General features: G+C 40.3%; 1 protein-coding gene across 2 annotated transcripts in view; it reads right to left on the bottom strand.

The window, feature by feature from the left end:
• The window catches only part of CNGA3 (cyclic nucleotide gated channel alpha 3), a 28,574-nt gene extending 8,861 nt beyond the window's left edge, over window positions 1–19,713 (bottom strand). Inside the window, exons 1-5 of one of the 2 annotated variants that reach the window (XM_017818398.1) lie at window positions 19,611–19,713; window positions 10,392–10,523; window positions 6,595–6,711; window positions 4,983–5,162; window positions 3,328–3,381 (exon numbers count right to left, since the gene is read on the bottom strand). In XM_017818398.1, the coding sequence (XP_017673887.1) occupies window positions 3,328–3,381; window positions 4,983–5,162; window positions 6,595–6,711; window positions 10,392–10,492 (452 nt within the window). In that variant the 5' untranslated portion in view covers window positions 10,493–10,523; window positions 19,611–19,713. The remainder of the gene's footprint in view (window positions 1–3,327; window positions 3,382–4,982; window positions 5,163–6,594; window positions 6,712–10,391; window positions 10,524–19,610) is intronic. The other variant, XM_017818397.1, reaches the window with a different exon arrangement.
• Window positions 19,714–21,198: the final 1,485 nt, after the last annotated feature.

The raw sequence follows: 21,198 nt of genomic DNA, 5'->3' as shown, positions 1-21,198 counted from the left end.
ATAGGGACCATTTTAACATGATATATTCTAACATTTCAAAGTATCCAGCACTGACTCAGGCTTCAAAATTTAACTCCAAACATGGATTTTCATACTGTTCAAGCTCATTAGAATGTGATAAGCCAGATATAAAGACAGTTCAAGACTCTTCTGTTCAGACAAACCTAAGAATGGGGCAAGTCAGATCTATGTTAACTTATAGCAGATAGGTCCACAAATCCTTTATAAACTGCAGAAAGTTAACATCTCTCTTAAGATTCTGCCAATACATAATCTTAAAGCTAAATTTTTTACATGCCTTGGTCAAGAATCATGTAATGCATTGCCTGAGATCTCCTTCTTTTTATTTGAAATTTGTCTAGTCCTTGAAGAAGAAAGTGTCCCCATTAGACAGAAAAGCCTAAAACTGTTCCTGACACTACAGTATATGTGGATAATGCATATTTAAACATAACTCCCCACAGATAATGTCTGGTTTGGATGAAAGCCAGGGACTCTAGCTCCCATGGGAGCTTCATGTTCTCTGAACTGCCGAGACTGGGTCTGAGTCTCCGTTTGCACCAGTGTCAAGAAAGGATACATTAGTTCAATGAGAGCCACATCCCACAGCAAAGGCAGAGTATGGAATAACAGGTGAAAAACAGGACTTGTGCTTTTCACGCATACCTGCTCATACCGCTCACATCAGAAAGGTCTAGTCTGTGAATGGCAGTCATGTCGAGGACTGTGCTTGTTACAGGGAGAAAGAAGCACTCCAAAGGAGAAGACAACAGTCACCAATTTTAAGATAGTAGCAGCTTTCACCTGTTAGCAATGAGCAGCTGTTCTAATTCTTACCCTTAGACATTTCCATAGTGATGGAGCAACACAGTGTGATTTGGAAAGCCCAGGCTCGTTTGGCAAAAAAATGCTGAGATCCTACACTTCGCCACATCCAGGGAAATATCTACCAAGCTGACCAACACCACTGAAACTTTAAAAATTATACACTGCAAGGGAGTACGACTGGAGGAAAAAAGAACCTTTAGCTTGACTGATCTTCTATTTATGCATGCATCTCAAATCAAAGAAACAGCTTTTCATTTACCAAGGCTGCTTCTTACACAGCAGTGGGAACTGCTGCTCAAGTATCTGTTTCTCTGCTCACTGACTGCCCTGAACTTTATGGCTTCATTTTCAAATCTGACCCCAAAACTCCTTCCTGTTTAAAAAACATGTCAGGATTTCACTGCAGATTACTATAAATGGTGTCTGATCTTAAAGGCAATTCACAGGTGCTGTTATCAACATCAATGTAGCTCCTCAAGATTTCAAATGTCTGTCATTCTTACCAAAAGTTATAAGTAAACAGAATTTGCAAAGGGTAGGGCTATACATTTGTGGATCTTGTTATGCAGGGAAAAGTAGGTTGAGATAGAGAATCAATCAAAAAGTCTTGTTGGTGGTGGACTTTGGAGGGAATATTTTGACCATTCCAGCTCCCTCCTATGTTTATGGTTTATTTTTAAAAAGTGAAAAAATATTATTTTACACAGCATCTCATGCCAATAATTATTTTTCTCTGGCCTGAGATCTTCAACAAACTCATCTGTCCACTACAGGTATCTTTCATAATTGAGTTTCTTCCATTTATGTGGCCTCTTTGCATCTTTCTATTGTCATACCTCCCACCTTACCACACTCCCACCTATTTGCAGTCTGCCCATGGAAGTCACTCAGACAAAAAGATTGGTCATAATCAAAGACTCAAAAGCATCACCAACAGTCCCCCAAGACCTGGCACACCTAGGTCTTTAACATAATAAAAAACCTAAAGCTTAAAAAAGACATTCATTTTTCTTTATCAGTGCCACTGAGGAAACTGGAACGCAGTAACTAATAAAACAGTTGTTTGTGTCTGCCATTTTTGACCCCAACAGAGCAGCATCCATTCTGTGTTTCCACAGTTTTAGACTTGGAAAACATCTTCGTCAGCCTCATAAAAATGCTGTCACAGTCTTTGAATTAGTCAAATATTTGCATTTCTCATGTGTCAAGTACTTTGAAAATCAAGTATGTTTCAGACTGTCGGGCAGGTAGACAGACAGGTATTGTATTTATTTAAAAATGACGAAAAATTGGAAGGATGAAAGTCTTGCCCAAGGTACATGAGTCATTGTCAGAAACAGAGAAAGACAGAAGTATTTCATCCTAATCAATCCTTTGGGCCCCATCTAGGAGGCTAAGCTGCAGGCTTATAGCACTTCTTTTATACCAGTCTGAATAAAAATCTACACATTTCTCTCACTGTTCGCTGCACACAGATTTTCCTTTTCAATAAAAGTTATGCAAACAAAACCAAACAGTTGCTCTAGGAGGAGGAAAACTTCTTGTCCACGTATGTGCACAAAGGTTTTGCAGCATCATTTAAAATGTACAGTTTGAACTTGCCCATGACAAAATTATTTCAAGAAAATAAACCCCAAGAGTTTTCTAAAAGTATTTCTGACACAATCAGAAGCTGTCTTGATTAATTTTTTTTTTGCTTTCATTTGGAAAACAATGAAAAAATTTACTATCATCATGCGTGAGAACAGATCTGCTGCTGGATACTAAAGAGCAGATGTGTCCTCCAACAGCTGAGCAAGAAACAAACATTGGTGTTGGGTGATTTTAAATTACAGGAGCTCATCACACTGTTCAATAAATTTCTCTTTGGTGTAACACTGTGAAATAGTTTGTCAATTATATAAAACAGACAAAACAAAAGGACAGCTTCTGTTAGAGCTTCTGTTACAATACCGGCCTTAACATGGTGCCTTTCACTCTCTCTAAAACAACAATATCTGCTGAACTGAAACACACTTTAAAAGGATGCACACAGAAGTGTTTTCTTGGTACCTTGACCAGTATCCACTTCTCATTTGACAATCTGAAATTTTTGGGGCACTTGATTTGCAAAAACGGACCAGTATGTTAAAAGAGGAAAATCACTATTAGAAAATTAATACATGAATCTCATTTAAAAACTGAAGAATTAATAAATCAATTGGTGATGCAGTAAAATCAGCCAGCTGAACAACAGGAGGTAGCGACTGAATTCTTGATCAAATTCAGTCCTTGAGAGGAAATGGTAACTTCAGACAAAAAGAAGTTCACAGGGAGCAGGAAGAATGTTTTTCATACTAAGAAAACTAGACCTTTCTCTATAATAAAACTATATTCCTAGGAAAGGCTTAGTGAGAGCTAAGGAGTAACTACAGTAACTACAAATGTTACTAGGCTGGAAAGGGAAAAAGACAAGGTGCCAGTAGTATAGAAAGATGTTTAGAAGTTATCAGTACTTACTCTTCATTGGTGTTGTTGCTATAGTTGACATTAAATCTGGCCAAAGGCCAGTGACTGAAAGCAAGTTAAATAAAACACATTAAAGAGTGTAAAGACTGTTGGTATTTCATGCACGTGTTCACAGACATGACAGACTAATTTACTAGCACCTCACATATGCACTGATAAGATTAGGAAGGTCAACTTTGACTGCTGTGATAAGCCTCTTTGCATAACCGCTTCAAGGCACCAGTTTCTCTTTACCATGTGCTTCGCATACCCATTTGTGACCACATTTGATGCCTGAAGCTTGTTCTTAGGTGTATCAGTGCATGGCAATATGCACCTCACTATTTTTAGCCTTTTACTCATGGGGCTGCTATTTTAAGCTTTCTTCAGTCCTTTCAACTCATCTTCACGAATGCAGCGTCAAGGCTTGTGGATAAGTAATGAGCATACCTACCACTGCTGCAGAATTAAGCCTTCAGGATATAACAACTGGGAGTTACTGTCAAGCAGCAACAATGTAAAACTGAGAAGGCAAGGATGGATACTCTCAAATTCACTTTGAATAGCCTCATGTAGAGGTCTGTTGGCCCAGGATCAATGCTGTCCTCTCTAATTACTTCAAATCTGAAGTTGCTACTTTTCAATTGCTACAGATCCAGACATCTGAGAAATGAGACAATAGTCTGGCTAATTCAATACGTGCTTTTGAGCTGAATTTCCAAGGAGTAGATCAAGTGAAGATAATAAGGCTGTGCTGGACCACAATAAATCAAGGTAACCTGTACCATGCACAGCCTTTCAAAGATTTTTGCTTTAATCTGAATGACTAGCTGAGATTTTGAAACAAATTGTCTTATTACTTGCTTACCTACCAATCTTTAACTATGCAGAAAAAAACAAATTTAAAAAATGGGAGTCTCTGCTTCAAAGCATAATAAACAGAAAGTCAGCTTTTGTTTTGGGACTTCCTTTTTGCCTCTTCTACCTGGAGTTAAACTTAAAACACTGTATCATATGTCTACAAAGCAATAATAATCCAGCAAGTCAAAAACCATAAAGTTTTCTCTTGCAAGCCTCTGTTGCTCTATTGGAAAAAAAAATTAAGATAACACTGAACCTGTCTTTCATACCAAAGAATGAGTATGTAGTAATAAGTGAAGTCAGCAGCCAAAAGATTTTGTCATTTCTGCATCAGAAGCCTTCTGTAATGTTAGCAGATGAATTCCTGAGTAGGTATAACAACACAACTGCTTGTTTGAAGTTTCCTAATACTTGCAGATAATGTGCATTAATATTAATGTCCTGAAAACCCATAGCTAGCAATATTCTGGATTCTTGAAATAAAAATCATATTCATCCTCAGTAGAGATGAGTTTAGCAACATCAAGTTGCACAGCTTGCCTATGATAAAATTCCAGTTCTGAGAAATCATTCTGCCTGAAGCAGTATGACCAGAATCCTTTACTTCAAGATCTCTGCCACAGTGCATTTGAGGGGGAAAGAGAAAGTCTGCTGAAAGCTGTAATACTTCAGTTATATGAAGATTCCCAGGCAGCATTTCCCATGCTAAGCTCCTTACCCTCTTCTTAAAATAAAACTTAGATCCTAATTACCAAGAAAATACCATAACGTCAGTCATCTTCATTTAAAGTATAAACACATCTTACCTGTTTACTGCCCCAGGCCGCTCACGGCTACCCAGAAAGGAGCGGATGTTACTTTGCCTACTGGACACCTCTACGAGCTCCGGCCCTCTGATACGTTCCAGGAAAGAATCAGGCCTTTGGTCTTCATGATGCAAATGTCTTGTGGCCCATGACCTTACAGATAAGACAAATCGTGACAGCCTGCATGGAACAGACACACAAAATTGACTGAACCAGACAAGAGCATAAGATGCCTTAAAACATTCTCACAAACAGCAGCCCAGGAGGATTTTTCTCCACTTCTCCACCTGCCATGAAATTAAACTTGATGGATCAACTGTAAACCCAGTCACTTCCCTCAATTTCACAGATTATCTTTTGCAGTGGATCACAAAAATATCTCGCACATTAGTTCCTAGTCCACAGTATTAGCATTGCAGAAGCAATACAATATTCTTGTCAATGAGGGCCTTTCCATCTCAGTGTGAGATACTCAATGAAGTCCATCAGATGCACTTGTTTTAGGTCCTTGAGAATTTGCAGTCAGGAGTCATGTTATGATACCATAACATTTAAATTGCTTAGCATTTATGTTTTCATCAGAAACTACCTTGTATATTCAGAGCATACTTAACGGTAGCCAGACACACGTAATTCAAACTATTCTGAAAAAGGGTAAACAATATAAAGCATAAAAAGGAAGTTCTCAGTATGAATTTAAATATTCATGTGCTTTATGTCTACACAAAATGCACACCTATAAACATTTTTCATCTAAACTCAACTTTTTGCACACTTTTTAATCTACACGTGGTGGCGTCGCTATCTGACAACCAGAGAAGTTTATTTTCCCCATACAAAAGGCTTAAGTGTAAACAACACTCTTTAAATGACCTTAGCTTCATAAAAGCTTTTTTCTTTGCTCTTTGGAATACACTACGTTTAAACTGAGCATGGTCTGTATTGTGTGTAATAATGGTATCCAAAGGCAGAGCTCTGCAGTCTCAGACAGAAATATTTAAAGCAGACACAATAAGTTTTTGAAGCTCCACTTTAGGTTTATGTTTAAGTCTTGGTAATGTGAACAGTTTAAGTCAATGGTTGACTTCAATTTTGCTGACTAAGGTTCCAAATCCATTATAAACATAATTGGATTCTAAAAACTGAGAGAAACTCTTGCACTCTCAACACAAGATCTCCTGTCTCCTCCCTTGCCAGAGCCATCTACCAAAAGGGAACCATCGTTATGTTTTATTTGATAGTACAGTAACATTGCATCTGCTATCAGCCAGAATCAAACACTTACCCATTTACTTCACAGTTTGGCCTCACTTCATGCATTTCCACAGCATTCAACATATTTTCTGATCTGATTATGTAAAAATAATTTTTTTTTATATTTGACAATTTTGTGTGGGTTTATTCAGCATCTCTCAGATTCTAAGATTTTTACTAGCAATAAGTGAAGAGTTGAGAATCAAGGTCAAAGGCAACCTCTGTTACTTCTTAATAGACTTTCTTCATCCATTTTCTTTGGAAAGTGATAGCTCTTCTTTCTTTGACTCCAAATTGTGAGTGGTCTCTTTCAACAAATTAAATTTAATGCTGGAAGTTCTACTAGTCAGCATGTTACCTTGCCATTGCTCCCCTGCCTGTGAATGAGCTCGTCTGGGATTCAGATACATGTCTTCCCTCCACAGAAATGACTCCCTGCAGTTCTGAAGACGCATCCTCACACAGTGAATGGGTTCTGCAAAGGCAATTTTTTTTTTTAAGAATTCCATATAGCATTCACCAGACTTACCCCTAACCAGTTCTTTCCACCTACTACATCAGGAAACAGGGCAGCAAATTGTCTTCTTAGTAACACAGCATATGTTTGATAATCCTATGTTCCGACTTTTCTGGAGCCATCCAACGTGAATTAAAGTCAGGGGAGGCTCTGTCATACGTTCCAGCAAGCTCAGAAGCTAGAGACTATTCATGAGCACTTGAAAAAATAGCATTTGAGAAAAAGAGATGAAAATTTAGCCTCATCTTTCAGTAATGGAGTTTTGAAATTCCGGACTTTATGAGGGTTCACTCTGAATTTTTTTTTAGTACTCCTAAGATTTTCTCTATGTTTTCCAGTCTTTTGTATTCACTTTTACAAGACTTTATCACGACCACTAAGGATCTTTTTTTTCCCCCTTTGTAATGCAGACATGAACTCTCACATGAGTCTGTTCATCCGTATTGCCAGGAAAATATTGACTATAATGATAGTTGCAGTATCTTCAAAAGAACTGGCAACAGCACTTTCAATGCCCACAAAAAGATAATTAGCAGCTCAGTTTTGTGGAGTGCACTCACAGTTGAGAAACTGACAAACATAGAATTAAAATTTTATTATTTCTACACAAAGAATACTAAAATAGATCCTGAAAGTCCCAGGATTCTCAACTTTTAACTGTTTTCTACTTCTCTTCTAATTACAAAACACCAGTAGACACTGCCTAGTACTGAAATACTTTTATAACCTAGTTTATGTTGTCAGTGCTGAGAGTATTGTGGCTGCTAAAGTTCACATGGCTTCTAGGGGAAAATCAATGAACTCATGGAATAGAAATTCATTATGGATTACCAGATACACAGAGCCTGCATTCATCTCAAGAAGTCTCTTGAGCTAGATGTAGTAGAGTTTGCCCACCTTTTTTACTATTTCCTAGAGCACTGGCCTACAGACCTGCTGGCAAAAGGATGCTGGACTAGTCCATCTTTTAGACTGCACTACCATGGCTATTTTTAAGTACTTCCATTCCTGTTTACAGACAAATATACATTTTGTGTATATATAAATTCTAATACTGCTGCTGGGCAGTGCCTAATAAGTATCTAAGTTCTCATTATAGTCAGTGGCTATCTTCAGCTTGATTCAGCTGCCTCAATATAGGAGTCTAGTACCATTTGGAATACTTCAAAACACTTTATCAGACCTCTCCAGAGCACACAGGTCTCTCCTCACATCCACTAGCAACACCTAAATGCTTCAAATACCCTATGGTATCTCAAATAGCATTAGATGCCTATTTTAGTCAACTAAATACCTCTCTCATAATCAACAGAGCCAAATGAGCCTGAAGAGTTATTCAGCTCCAGGGTAAGCTGAACAGTTTCCCAGGTGCTGCTGACTGTGAGTACTGACTACATCTCCACTCATGACAGCAGGAACATAGACACCTTCTCACACAAAGGCACCAAAATCCAGATGTCTACAGGGCTCAGCTGAACCCCAACTTTTAGACAGGCAACCTGTGCCTATAGACTATTGTGTTGCCTCTCCTGTTTGAGCTGTTTCTCTGCAGAGGCTGGATTTTTAAAATGGAGATTCATTTGTTATTTTTTGTTTTGTCAATTTTTTTATTTTAACAAAATGAACCAACTTCATAACATGCTACAGAACTAAAAATATGGGCACAAGAATCACTTACTCCCGCATATATGAGAATGACAGCTTAAAGATCAGGAGTAGCTCTCTGTTAACTATTGCAGTGAATTCTTTTTCTTGATAATGCCTCATTTCATAGCAGAAAAGGGCTTAAGCACATCCTTAGCATTAGGCATAAATTTAACACCCACTAACTTTAGTGAGAACTAAGTAATGTGTTTAATTGCTTTGCTGAACTACAGCCAACAGGAGCTGAAGGAAGACAATGGCAAAGAAGAAACGCTTGCTACTATACAAAACCTGGTGGTTTTTTCCCAATGTCTATAGTTGTATATTTTGCCACAAAATAGAGAAGGGCTAAAATTCTGGATGGGACCTATCTTTTGGTACAGACATATTCTAAAACAAAATTGAACTTAAAAAACCTGTACCAAAATTCTTTGAGTGGTATTACAAAGCTATTGTATATACTTACTAGCAATCACTTGAGCAATCCAAACCCCCTGAATATGAGATCTTTTTTAAAGAGTAATATTGTATCTTTTTAGCTCTTATACTTTTATCTTTTTGTGGTTTATCTTTTTATATCTTTATCTTTTTTATATCTTTATATTTTTCAAATCTTTTCATCTTTGATGAACTCCCGTAACTAATGCTGATAGCAGCAAATTTCTTTGAAATAAATGTTTCTTTAAGACCATCATCATGATGATATAAGTGCAGTTCATATTTCAGTCCCTCTATCTGTCAAAAGCAAGACATTGCCTCTGAAATTGCAGATGACCAAAGAGATTCAATCTTACAGTTAAACCTTTATGACCCCACTCTCACATCCCCATCAGTAATTCCATTTGTGAGCTGCCAATCATTGATATCTCTGCAACTAGGACATAAAAAAAAGGAAAGGAAGATGCTTATTTCTGTGTTTTCCCTGTTTCTGCGATATCACTGTAAACAGAGACAAAGGGACATGGCTCTTCCAAATCTAAATAAGTCAAGCAAGACATACTGTGCAGAATAGAAGCAGCTCCATTTTCCCTAGTACAGGTACACTCACATGACAAAAGGTATCATGTAAGCAAAGCAAAAAGGAAAAAAGAACCAATTCAAACAGGGCAGGAATCACATCCATACTAGACACTAGGGGCATGCAATTCAAAAATCCTCAAAAAGCAGGCAGTCCTATCAGCCCAGCAGGAGTTTGAGTGCTCCAGTCTGGGTATACGTTTGAACAGCAAGAAACACTCTGACAAGGTCCACATAGATGAGGTGGTTGACTGTAACAAGACAAAAGCAGAACATTTTTTCCAGCCTGTACAAATGCTGTGGATCATCAGACACCTTCCTGCAGGCCCAGCAGGGTTTGCTCAGTTTAGAGAAATGACTGGTACTGTGCAAAATGTAAGTGCAAGCTCACTGGCACAGTTTAAACAGCCGCTTTAAAACTATTAAAACAGGAAGGCAAATGTAAAGGAACTATTACATTTCCTCTGTACAATGATGGACTCTGAAAATCCAATACAAAAATGTTGATATTCTTTATACATATGTTTATCACATATGTTCCCTATCATATGAACTAGGCAATTTGCAGAGGCTACATTTAAAAAAACTTCCCAAGGCTTTTCACTGGTGCTGAAAGGATCTTTTTTTTTTTTTCACCAAATTCCAAATACTCTGTCGGGAGCACACACCCTGCTATCTGTGTGGTGACTTCAGAAAGATGTTTCTCCTCAATGAGTCAGTATAAGTTCAAGTGAGGTGAAAATAAGCTTTATTCCTGAGGTAGTACAGCTTCTGGTTCCAAAACTGCAAGCCATGGCAACCTCCCTGCATCTGTCTCTTCAGTACTTTGGATATACGTTGCTAAGTCAGTTCAGTGCACAGGGTCAACAAGATGACACAACATTCCCATAACTCTATCTCCTATTCCTGGTGCTAGAGGAGTTCCACAAATTATGCAGCAATCTGTCCTCTTGACTCTGATGAAAGGAATGTATTACCTGATATAGCCATTTTCAATCCTTTCAATATCTTCATCAGTAGTTCTGACAGACAGTCTGTGCATACCAGGGTAGGAGTGCTGGGTGCTGATTTTTGCCATTTTGCTTTACATATCAACATCTAAATGACAGCTGAAATGGGAAAAAAAATATGAAGACTGCAAAAGAAATGTGCTCAGTACTAAAAAGAGTGCTTTATTAAAACAGAAGAACAGTAAAAAGCAATTTCAACCATTTGAATAACAGCCAGTGATATTTACACATACATATGACATGTTTCTTGATTTACTTGTAGTAGATAGAAAAAAAAAAGTGCTAGTAAAAGTGTAACAAAGAAGATTCATCATGACCTTAAAAAAGGGTTACATGACACCGTATTCTTTTTAGTTTCTGGGCTTTATGAATACCTACACTGTCATACTTATTACCCATTGAAATTGCATATAAAATCTCATTAAAAAAAGATTACATTTAGAAAGTCAACCAAAAATAGCTAGATAATACATGTGCTAGGACAACCCATTCCATTTTACATTGATTCCCTTGTGCTAATTTTATCTATTTTGTGACTAAACTGTTTATTCCAAAAATACATATTAACCAAGCAGATAACTAATGAAACTTACCCCTCAGCTTATTATACACCATGCAGTAATTCTATATTATTAAAACTCTGCACTAAACATATACTCAGATTTTTTATTATACTGCTTCAAGACAGTCTCTGTTAAGATATTTAGCCACTCACCTCTTACAAGTTTTAGGATATTGATCTGAATCCCTTTCCAGATTTGACCTTAAATGCCTTTCCAAATTCAAATCACATCTATCCTCGCAAAATAAGTTTTAAGGCTCAAGACAAGTGTCTTACAAATAAGGAACTGAAAGACTTTCAGTGAAAGCTTTGAATTTTTAAAACAGAAAAATTTAAGTTTTGAAACTCCCTTCAGGAAACTTTTTCGTTTGAGATATGACTAGAATGAAATTCTCTTAGGATCAGTTAACTCCCTCAGACTACCTACTGTCTCTTTTCACCTGAAATCCTCTGTCTCACTGACTACACAATATTCACAGATCTTTCAGAAACTAACTTTCTGTCCCAAATTATTCCTGAAGCAAAGCTCATAATCCATGATTAGAACTATGTTATGTATCCACTTTCTTAAAAAATAGACACCCAACTTACCCTGCACTCAACTTCCAGACAACTAAAGAAAATCACATACAACTTTTAAAATTATTTAATATATTTCAAAATATAAAATAGGTTATTTTTTTATCCAGAAATAATAAAATCAGTTTAGAAATAGCACTTGCATATCATTTAACACCTGAAATTTTGATTAGTATTTCCCATTACTAATTTTGCCTCAGTGTAAGTCAGTTAATGTCTGTGTCTCACCTTAAGCTGAGCCCTGTTCATGCTGGTTAACTGAAGTTTTACTGGGGAAAAATGGGCATTTTTATTACACATCAATATAAAAAATTGAGTTCTTCTAACCCAGCCTCAGATTGGAATGTTCACTCAGAAGAATTAATTTCTAAAGTGCAGATAATTTATGCTAAAAACATAACTCAAGGTTTTAAAAGCTTGGTGGTGGGAAAAGAAGAATGATTCATAAGTAACAAAGCATTAAACTTTTTTCTAAAGATGTATTTTCAGCACAAAGTTAGTACTGAGTTAAGATCTTGATGACCTAACACAACAGTAATACTGATCAGTTCTGATGATTCACAATCAGATTGATGTCTACCTCTGGCAGTTCTTAAGCAAGGGTCACCTGGTTTATAATATCCAACAAATAAATAACTCTGCTAAAACACTAAAACTGTTGAAACAATAAAACCATGATTTAATAAAACCCTTCTGAAGTCTTGGGATGATGTCGATAATTTGTTACCAACAACATGTATTCTCTCACTGAGAAGATGCATTGCCCCTGAATCTGGAGATTAGTGAACAATGCCTTTCTGTATTTCAAATGCTGTAGGTGTGAATATGGATTTCCAGACACTTGTGCATCAGCTCCCGAAAGTTTGGTTAAGAAAACATTAAGTATAGTATTTCTTTAAACTTAAAACTGAAATGGCTTCTCTAGATGTTACTAATCTCCTGAAATTAGATATTACTAGTCTGGACTTAAACACTATTAATAGATACTGGAATTAGATATTCCAAATCTCCTCGAAAGGCTTGAGTATGCCAGTGGAAGCGCTGAATACAGAAAACACTCATAAACCTTATTTAGACTTCCAAAAACTATGCCACTAAAGAAACAAAACAAGTCATAGGATATGAAGCCAAATACTATATTGGATTAAAAATGAGAAGACAGACAAGAACAGGATTAAACAGCCTCCCTCACCACTGCAGAAGTTTAAGAACAGTATTCCTCAGAGCTCCACAGGAAAATCTGTCATTAATGATGCTGACGAAAAGAAGGAGTGGTGATACAAGAAGATCTCAGTATGGCAAAAAACATTATAGGCAGGAGTAACAAAAGGAGTGCAAGGAACTTCAGGGTGACCCCCAACAACTATATCAATTTCTCAATTTGATGACAAGTGATGTGCAACATAGGCAAATGGAAACCAATGAACACAGGTGAACAGCATGTAAGCTACCGCCTTACATGCTTCCAAATGGGCCATATGCTCTCAGAAAGGGAACCTGAGAGTAGTTTTAGATTAAGTACTAGAAAGAAATTCTTCACTATGATGGTGGTGAAACACTGGAACAGGTTGCCCAGAGCAGCTGTGGATGCCACATCCCTGGAAGTGTTCAAGGCCAGGTTAGATGGGGCTGGGACCAATTTGGTCTAGTGGAAGGTGTCCCTGCCCATGGCAGGGGAGTTGGAACTACATGGTCCTTAAGGTCCCTTTCAACTCAGACCATCGTATGAACTTATGATACACGTTCAGGTCACTGCAGGCTTGCTGATGCAATAACTGACAATATATACATGGAAAATGTTAATGACACAAAGAACACAAAACAACAGCGCGGACTTACTTAGCACACTATTAGTCCTTCTCTTGAACAGAAAGATAAAGCAGCATAAAAGCATGGCAAGAATGATTAAGGACATAGAGAAGGGAGAGAAATAAAAATGGTCTTGCTCACCCTAGAAAGATGAAGAATAAAATAAAATTATGTAGGTAAAATTGGAGCTCATTTCAGATCCGTTACAATAATTTCAGCTGTAAAGTTCACACTCAATATACAATGTGCTCTGAACTCTTATTCTACACTATACTGGAGGAAAGGAGGAGGGGAACATTTCATGGAAATACAACTCTATTATTAAGCAATAAAATACAATCATGCATTTTTGGAAGGAGGTAGGGACAGTGGATGAAGGTGTGTTTTGTGTGCCCAGCTGTGGTGGAGGGAAACTGAACACAGGACTGATAGAAATAAATAATGCAGCAATTTGAGTACAGAGCGGGTGGTGAGACCTCCTGAAGTAACATGGTTTGGCACTGCATGAACCCCATAAAATTCTGAAAAATTACTGGCTATCTGATAAAGGAGAAATATTTGTTCTTTCTAGGCCTCCAAGAATCCTAATGATAAATGTGTTCAGTGGTCTAGGGAGGAGATCAGCATTTCAACATTGGATCCAAAATCTGGCAAGTGACTGACTAGGGAGCAGCTTAACATGAGCTATCAGGAGGAACCAGCAGGAAAGTCCTGAAGAGCCGTGAGGGTCCGCGAACACCTTTTGCAGGGCCACAGAGAGACAGCTCCAATTGTCTGGGATCTGCAGTTCCAAAATTGCTACTAAATACTGGTTCTTATCAGGCAGTTTTAAGAAGTGAGTAGAGCTCAGCTTTGTATTTAAAAACATAGTTGTTACAGTAGTGTGGTGGGCTGGCCTTGGCTGGCTGCCAGATGCCAACCCAGCTGCTCTCTCACTACCCCTCCTCAGCAGTCCAGCAGGAAAAAGTAAGATGCGAAAGCTCATGTGTAGAGGAGAAGGACGGGAATATCACTTAGCAATTATCATCGCAGGCAAAACAGGCTCAAATTGGGGAAAATTCAATTAACTTATTGCAAATTAAAATAGCGTTGGATGGTGAGAAACAAAAACAACTCTATCCTTCATTTTTTCCCCAAATTCAGCTTCACCCCTACATTCCCAACTCCTCAACCTCCTCCACCCTACCCAGCAGCACAGTGGGTGGGGAATGAGGGGTTGCAGTCAGTCCATAATGCTTCCTCACTGCCACTTCTTCCTCCTCACACTGCCCCTGCTCCAGTGTGGGTCCCTGCTGCAGGCTGCAGTCCTTCACAAACTGCCCCAGTGTGGATCCTCCACGGGCCACAGTTCCTGGCAGGAGAACCTGTTCACACATGGGCTCCTCTTCACTGGCTGCAGTTTCCTTCAGGAAATAGCTACTGGCTCCACTGTAGGGTCCTCCACAGTGGATGTCTGCTCCAGTATGGTCCCCTCCATGGGCTGCAGGGGAATCTCTGCTCCAGTGCCTAGAACACCACCTCTGCTCCTTCTTCTCTGACCTTGGTGTCTGCAGAACTGTTTTTCACCCATTTTTCCTCCCCTCATTCCCAACACACTGTTTTCATAGCATTATACTCATTCTTAAGTGCTTTTCCCCAGAGTGCCACCATCTTGGCTGCAAGGGATCAGCTGGAGACATTTGTGTCCAGCACAGGCAGCCCTGGCTGCTCCTCAGAGAGGGCCCCACAGCACCCTGCCAGCCCCTGGGGGCCTGCACCCACCACACATTGGTATTTGCCTTCTATAAAATCTCTATTATCCCAGAACTACACTCTCTACTATGAATATTTAAAGGTAGTAATTACATTGAGAGTAAAACTTGATTACCTCAAGGCTGACAAGCCTGATAAATCCACATTAGGTCCTCAGAACAGGTATTTAGCCTACAAGCGACTGAACAAGAGAAACAGACAGACAAACAGAAGGATAGTTCTCTGACCCTCAATCTAGTCATCCAGCAAAATAAAACTTAGCTGAAACCCTCCTAGCTCTTGAAAGATTGACATATTTACCAATGCCTTAAGCAGAATTCTAACATGCTTTCTCACTTAGTCTTTCTGTCCTTGCTACCAATTGTACTAACCTGAAAAAGATGAACAATAAATAATTCCACACTCAAGAATATTGCCTTTCAGTACTTAAATCACTGAGACTGAAACTAGAGCTAAATGACAAAGATGTATTATTCTACTAAAAATGCGACAAATTATACATTACTGATAGCACTGCCTACTCCAAATGCAAATAGTTCATGTACTCTTTTATCCTCTTGGATTCAATAGAAACTGATGTTTTGTGTCAAATTATTTTATATGCACTGTCTGGTATAAAAGACCTGTTTTATCAAGACAGCAAGTTGTTTGACAACAAATATGAGTTCAAATAACATATGAAAACTTCAGATTCACATAAGCCTTTACTAGTTTTGAAAGTCACGTTCTACTTATCTCTTTAGAACCATATCTGTATAGACTTAGAACAAGAGGTATGAAGGCTGCAGTATCTAAATTTAAGGAGCTGTGCCATCCAGTGGATATCCTAAATCAGGCATACAGAAATTCAGGTACCCAGGAACAAGGCTCTAAGAGGGGAGCTACATGTGCTAGCCAATATGAAAAGACTGAAGCTAAAATGGGAGACTGAAAATAACTGAGCATCTAACTCCAGGTCAAAAAGAGGTGGCACCCAACTGACAGACATTAACTCCCCTCTTTCTCAAATCTGTTCGCTCATGTGCAGCAAATTGTATTGTGCTGAGCAGCTGCACCTCAAAAATGAAAAGCTTTTTGAGTCTGCTTCAAGTTAAGAAAGCCAAACCATTTTTCCCCTTTCTCCAGAGCCTGCTACCAATAGATTATGGGATATATTCACACATAACTCTCTCATGGGTTTTCAGTGCTCTGAGGACATACACTGCAGCAGCAGCAGGAATGTCTGTTTTCAGGACCCACGGCTATTTGGACACTGTCAAGGCCTCTGAGTAGCTTTTTGTCCTATGTTTCAGACAATTTTGCACATACTCAGTAGGACAAAAACCCAGGCACACACTTTAATATTATAAATTATATAAAATTTAGGAAGTTGATGGCCATCAGCTAAGCCACCAAAATGAATTGTACAGCTTGTCAAACATCCATGAAAGAACTTTGAATTACTACAGTGTCCTCAAGAGCACTGAGAGTTCACATTTAGGCTACTCTACTAGTTCCACTTTGGGGCAGAATATGTTAATTCACCCTAACTTAATTCAAAATCATTAACCAACCAAGAATTAATACACCTGATACAAAATAAATGTAGTTGTTTATCAAGCAGTGATGGCAGATCAAGCTATTTATATCGCCACTTAATATTCTCAAAGCTTATTTATTTAGACGGAGGGAAAATATGACAGAATTCAAAAACCAGCTTTTCAAGGTGAAATATGTTTCACCATCACAAAGTAAAGGATGACCTTACATACAGTTTTGTAATGGATCTTATGTGTTTGTCTAGTTGGTAAAATACTGTAGTTCTTGAGGCTTTCAACATTTCATTTATTGCTATGGAAGCAGTAATAAGCTGCATAGGATCACTTACATCATTTCAGTTAAGACACATTCTAAATCCTCACACAGCCGCTCAGGTTCAACCCTGCTAAGACTTTGGGATTTATTTTGGGATTTGACCTCCACCTACATGATCCTTGTTATATCACTTGGTAATAGTTGTAGCTCAGCTGTATTTCTGTATCTTGTGTATGTTACGTGTGACAGCCTGCAGCTCCAATGATACGACCAGAACAGGCAACAAATGGACATCAAAGACTGGACACTGGATCTTTAAGTAACTACACGATGTGAAGACAAGGCACAACCACTTGGAGGTTTGTAAATTAACCCACAGATAGGACTCTGGCATGTTGTCATGGACATCAACTTTGTATAAAGGCTACTAGATCAAACCCAAGGGGCTGAAAATCAGCAAGCTGCACCACCTTACCCTCATGAATCATTATGCATAACAGTTTGAATCAACAATTCTTAAATCCTAGGACTTCTTTTAAAAGGACACTTTTCAAATTTTATTACTCTCTGCTAGAAAATATTGCATTTACCACAGTCTGTGGGCACTGACATCTCCTGAAAATGAACATAGTTTACATGCATAGCCTAGTAGCCTCAGTACCAAAGATCTGTCAAATACCTTTTACAGGTACTCTAGGATGTGCATATACTCCACACAACACTGCATATGCTTGTATGTAAAATTTAGAGTTTTAGAATGAAATGCACATGATTAGCCTTGCTCCATTTGATGGCTGAGTCCCTGGCACCTTGTAGTACCAAAATAACCTTTAGAATAAATGGTTATTTGAACTGAGTTTCCCTTCTGTATTTATGAATTATTAGTAATGCAGTTCAATTTTCTAAGATCTGCTAAACTTTTTTGCAGACCATTTTCTGTGAATTTATTATTTTTTTAGACTGGAAACTATTTAAGAAAAACTAGCCATGAATATTGAACATAATGTTGTAAATTAAAACGCAGTAAATTACAAATTACAGCTGACTAGACAACCAAGCTACATCATGTTGTTTCTGTTGCTGGTACGGGCTAACAAGATGCAGGTACTCAGTACCCATGTTTCTATACAGCAAATAAGCTCTGTGCAAGGCTTCTGTAGCCACTGTCTGAAAATCACCAGTTCTGACAATGTCTCTGTCAGTGCATTCATTTACCAAGATAACTCTTAAAAGGGAACATAACAGGGGCATGAATACAGCTAAAACACAGCAAGTTTATACTTCTGGATGCATGTCTATAAAATATATATGTAAGTTTTCATGCATGCACGTGCGTACATGTGAGTGTTACCCCTTCAAATTCACTCCCTGCCCACATTACGTAAACCATTGGAGCTATTCCACTTGGCTAGGGAAGGAAAGCTTGAGAGGTAAATTCTGTCACGTTTCACAAGCAGTAACAAGACATTCAACAGAAGAGGATTTAAGAGATGTTAATGAAAAGAGATGGCAACATCAGAGGAGGCTGCAGGACAACATGCTGAACCAAAATGACTGAGCTTGGGTGCAAATTAGATGACAACGGCTGGGATACACAGAAGGCAAAGCTGAGAGATGCTAATATGGAAGGATGCTGTATACTTTTTTAACACTGATGCGCTCTTCCCTCAAGTTGTTCACTGCATGTTTACTATGACTACCCTTGCTAATTAGACATCCTTACAGTCCCATTATCATCTACACCTGTATTTTTCTAATCAGATTATTTTAGCATACATAACTCAAAGAAAATTACATAAACAATACCAGAGGGAAAAAAAACTGGTAACTGAAGGCAAAGTTATGCTATTTCAAAACCTGTAACATCTGAAACTACACTTTACTTATTTGTAACAATGAACATTACAGATTTTAAATACAACATTCCTCTAATACTTGCTTTGAATGCAACAATTATAAATCTGGAAAACAAAATACAGTTAAAAGTGTCCACACTCAACAGGTACCAACATTTACATTAACATCGTTTCTTCAGAGAACTGTAACGTTCAGGTCATTTTTTCTTGACTTCTTTTGACTTTTTTCTCTCAGCAAGTGAGTGGACCTCTCACTAGAGAAAGACTCTGATTATAGTTATTATTGTATCTTGCATATTCTTAGGCACACTATGGCCTGGATTACACTATAGGAGTTTTGCAAAAGATGTCATATGGCTAGAACCAAGGTCAATTTATTGGGAGCACTGAGAATCACTGGAAAATTATTCCCTTTCACTACCTGCATTATTTGCTAGCATTTCCTTTATACAGGAAACAACATATACAAACAACCTCCTGCTTACACCACAGCAACCAGAGAGCAGAGAAGTTAAGAGACACATCGATCAAACTGGCAAAATTAAGTATCGGTCAACAGGAATGGTGTAAGTGCCCCTCGGCCTCACTTTTGTATGGATTCGTGTCCTGAATCCAATTTGATTGTGAGTATGCAGAACTCTGTGTCAATTAACCAAATGAACACTTTCATTTAAAACTAACTAACTAACTAACTAACTAACTAACTATTGTAAGTTACGTTTTCATTTCAAGCTTCTGAGCTAAGCTTTGGAACTGAAGTCCGATGCAGGACACGATCCCGCTCTCACGGGCATGACAGAAAGGGAGGCTTACTGCCTCCTCTTCCAGACTCACCTGCCCACGCTTTCCTCCGCAGCACCCGAACTCTGGAGCTCCGTCCTACCGTCCGCCTGCCTGTGGGATGCGGATGCCCCGGGGCCGCGATCCTCGAGCGACGCTGGCGGTCAGCGCTGCCCTTCCCGGCGCGGTTCCAGCGCGGAACCTTTCCCGGCCGCGGAGCCGGGCAGCCCCGGCAGCCCCGGCAGCCCCGGCAGCGCAGCCCGGCCCGGCGCGGCCCGGCGGGGGCGGCGGGGCAGGGCAGGGCCCGCCGGGCCGCCCCTCCGCGCGGCGCGGGCGGATTACGGCCAGAGCCCGAGCGCCTAAACCCGGCTCACCGGGAAAAGCCGCTCGAAGGGCTTTGCGATCCTGTTAAGTTCTCGGAGAGGATCAAGACGTCAAAGCGGCTCGGCGGCGCCCCGGCACATTTCGTGCCACGCCGAGGAAAGTTGGGAGCCCGGCGCGGGTAGGGCAGGGCAGGGCCGGCCCGGGGCCGCTGGCGGAGCGAGGACCCGCAGCCCCGGGCGGCGACACGAGAAGGGACGGGACCGGGCGAAGTGGCTCCCGGCAGCGGCACACGCTCCGGCGCCCGCGGCACTCTCTCCCTGCGGGGCGGAGCTCATCCCGCCTCACCGGGGCGGGGGCCGGAGCATCGGTGCCTGTGGGCCAGGCAGAGTCCCGCCGCCGCCCCCCTCTGCCTCCCGGCCGCGCTCACCGCGCCAGCTGCTGCCTCGGCCGCCGCCCCGGGGGCCGTGCCGAGGGGAGAACCTGGGAAGAGCAGGGATGCTCGGCGGCGTCCCCAGAGGGGCCGGCGGCTCTCAGGAGGAGATCTCCGGGCCGGCTCCTCGCCGCCCTCCCCTCGCACACGCTGCCCCTGCGCCTTCCTCTCGGCCGGCGGCGGGCGCGGAGGGGCCGGAGCGGGGCGGCGGCGGGGCCGGCGGGAGCGGGGATCGGCAGGATGGCGGGTGGGGACGTGCCTCTGCCGGCTGAAAGCGCGTCCCCCTCGGCAGCCGGCGCGGCGCGGATTTCCCGGGACTCTGCCCCGCCGTCCCAGCCTGAGGCGAACCTGAGGGGATGGTACCCCACAGCCGGTCTCCCCGCTGGGGCCGACACCTTCTCCCTCATGAGAGGCGTTTCTCCTCGATGTACCGCTGAACAGGTTTCTTCTTCAGTGCTCTGGCCCTCACTCCCTGACCTCCTGGAGGGAGCTGACGCTCATTTTCATATGCTGAGGCTCCCTCAAGGCTTTTGCATTCCCTCGAACTTCACCTGTTCACCTCTGATTCTGCTTTTCACAGGATTCAGAAAAGCTGAAAACAAAGAGTGTGTATTATATATGAAGTGATTCTTCAGCTGGAAAATGTCAGCAGAAGCCATGTCATTCCTAAAGGAAAAGCTGCTGCATTTTGCTGCATGTCATTGAACGCAATGCGACATTAGAAATTCATTTGAAGTGGTCAGGTTTGTGGAGTTACTCACTGCTTTCCCCTCACTGAGAATCATTTTACATGGGAAAGATGAACCACATGACACAACAAGGCCTGAGGAGAAGAAAAGACCATGTCTAAAACTCTTAAAACCCCATCAGAAACTCAAGCTGTCTGTC

The sequence above is a fragment of the Lepidothrix coronata genome, unplaced genomic scaffold (genome assembly GCF_001604755.1).
Source record: "Lepidothrix coronata isolate B3197 unplaced genomic scaffold, Lepidothrix_coronata-1.0 Scaffold68, whole genome shotgun sequence".
Lineage (NCBI taxonomy): Eukaryota > Metazoa > Chordata > Aves > Passeriformes > Pipridae > Lepidothrix > Lepidothrix coronata.
Note: the sequence above shows the minus strand (reverse complement) of the source record. Positions and strands in the feature narration are given on the sequence as shown.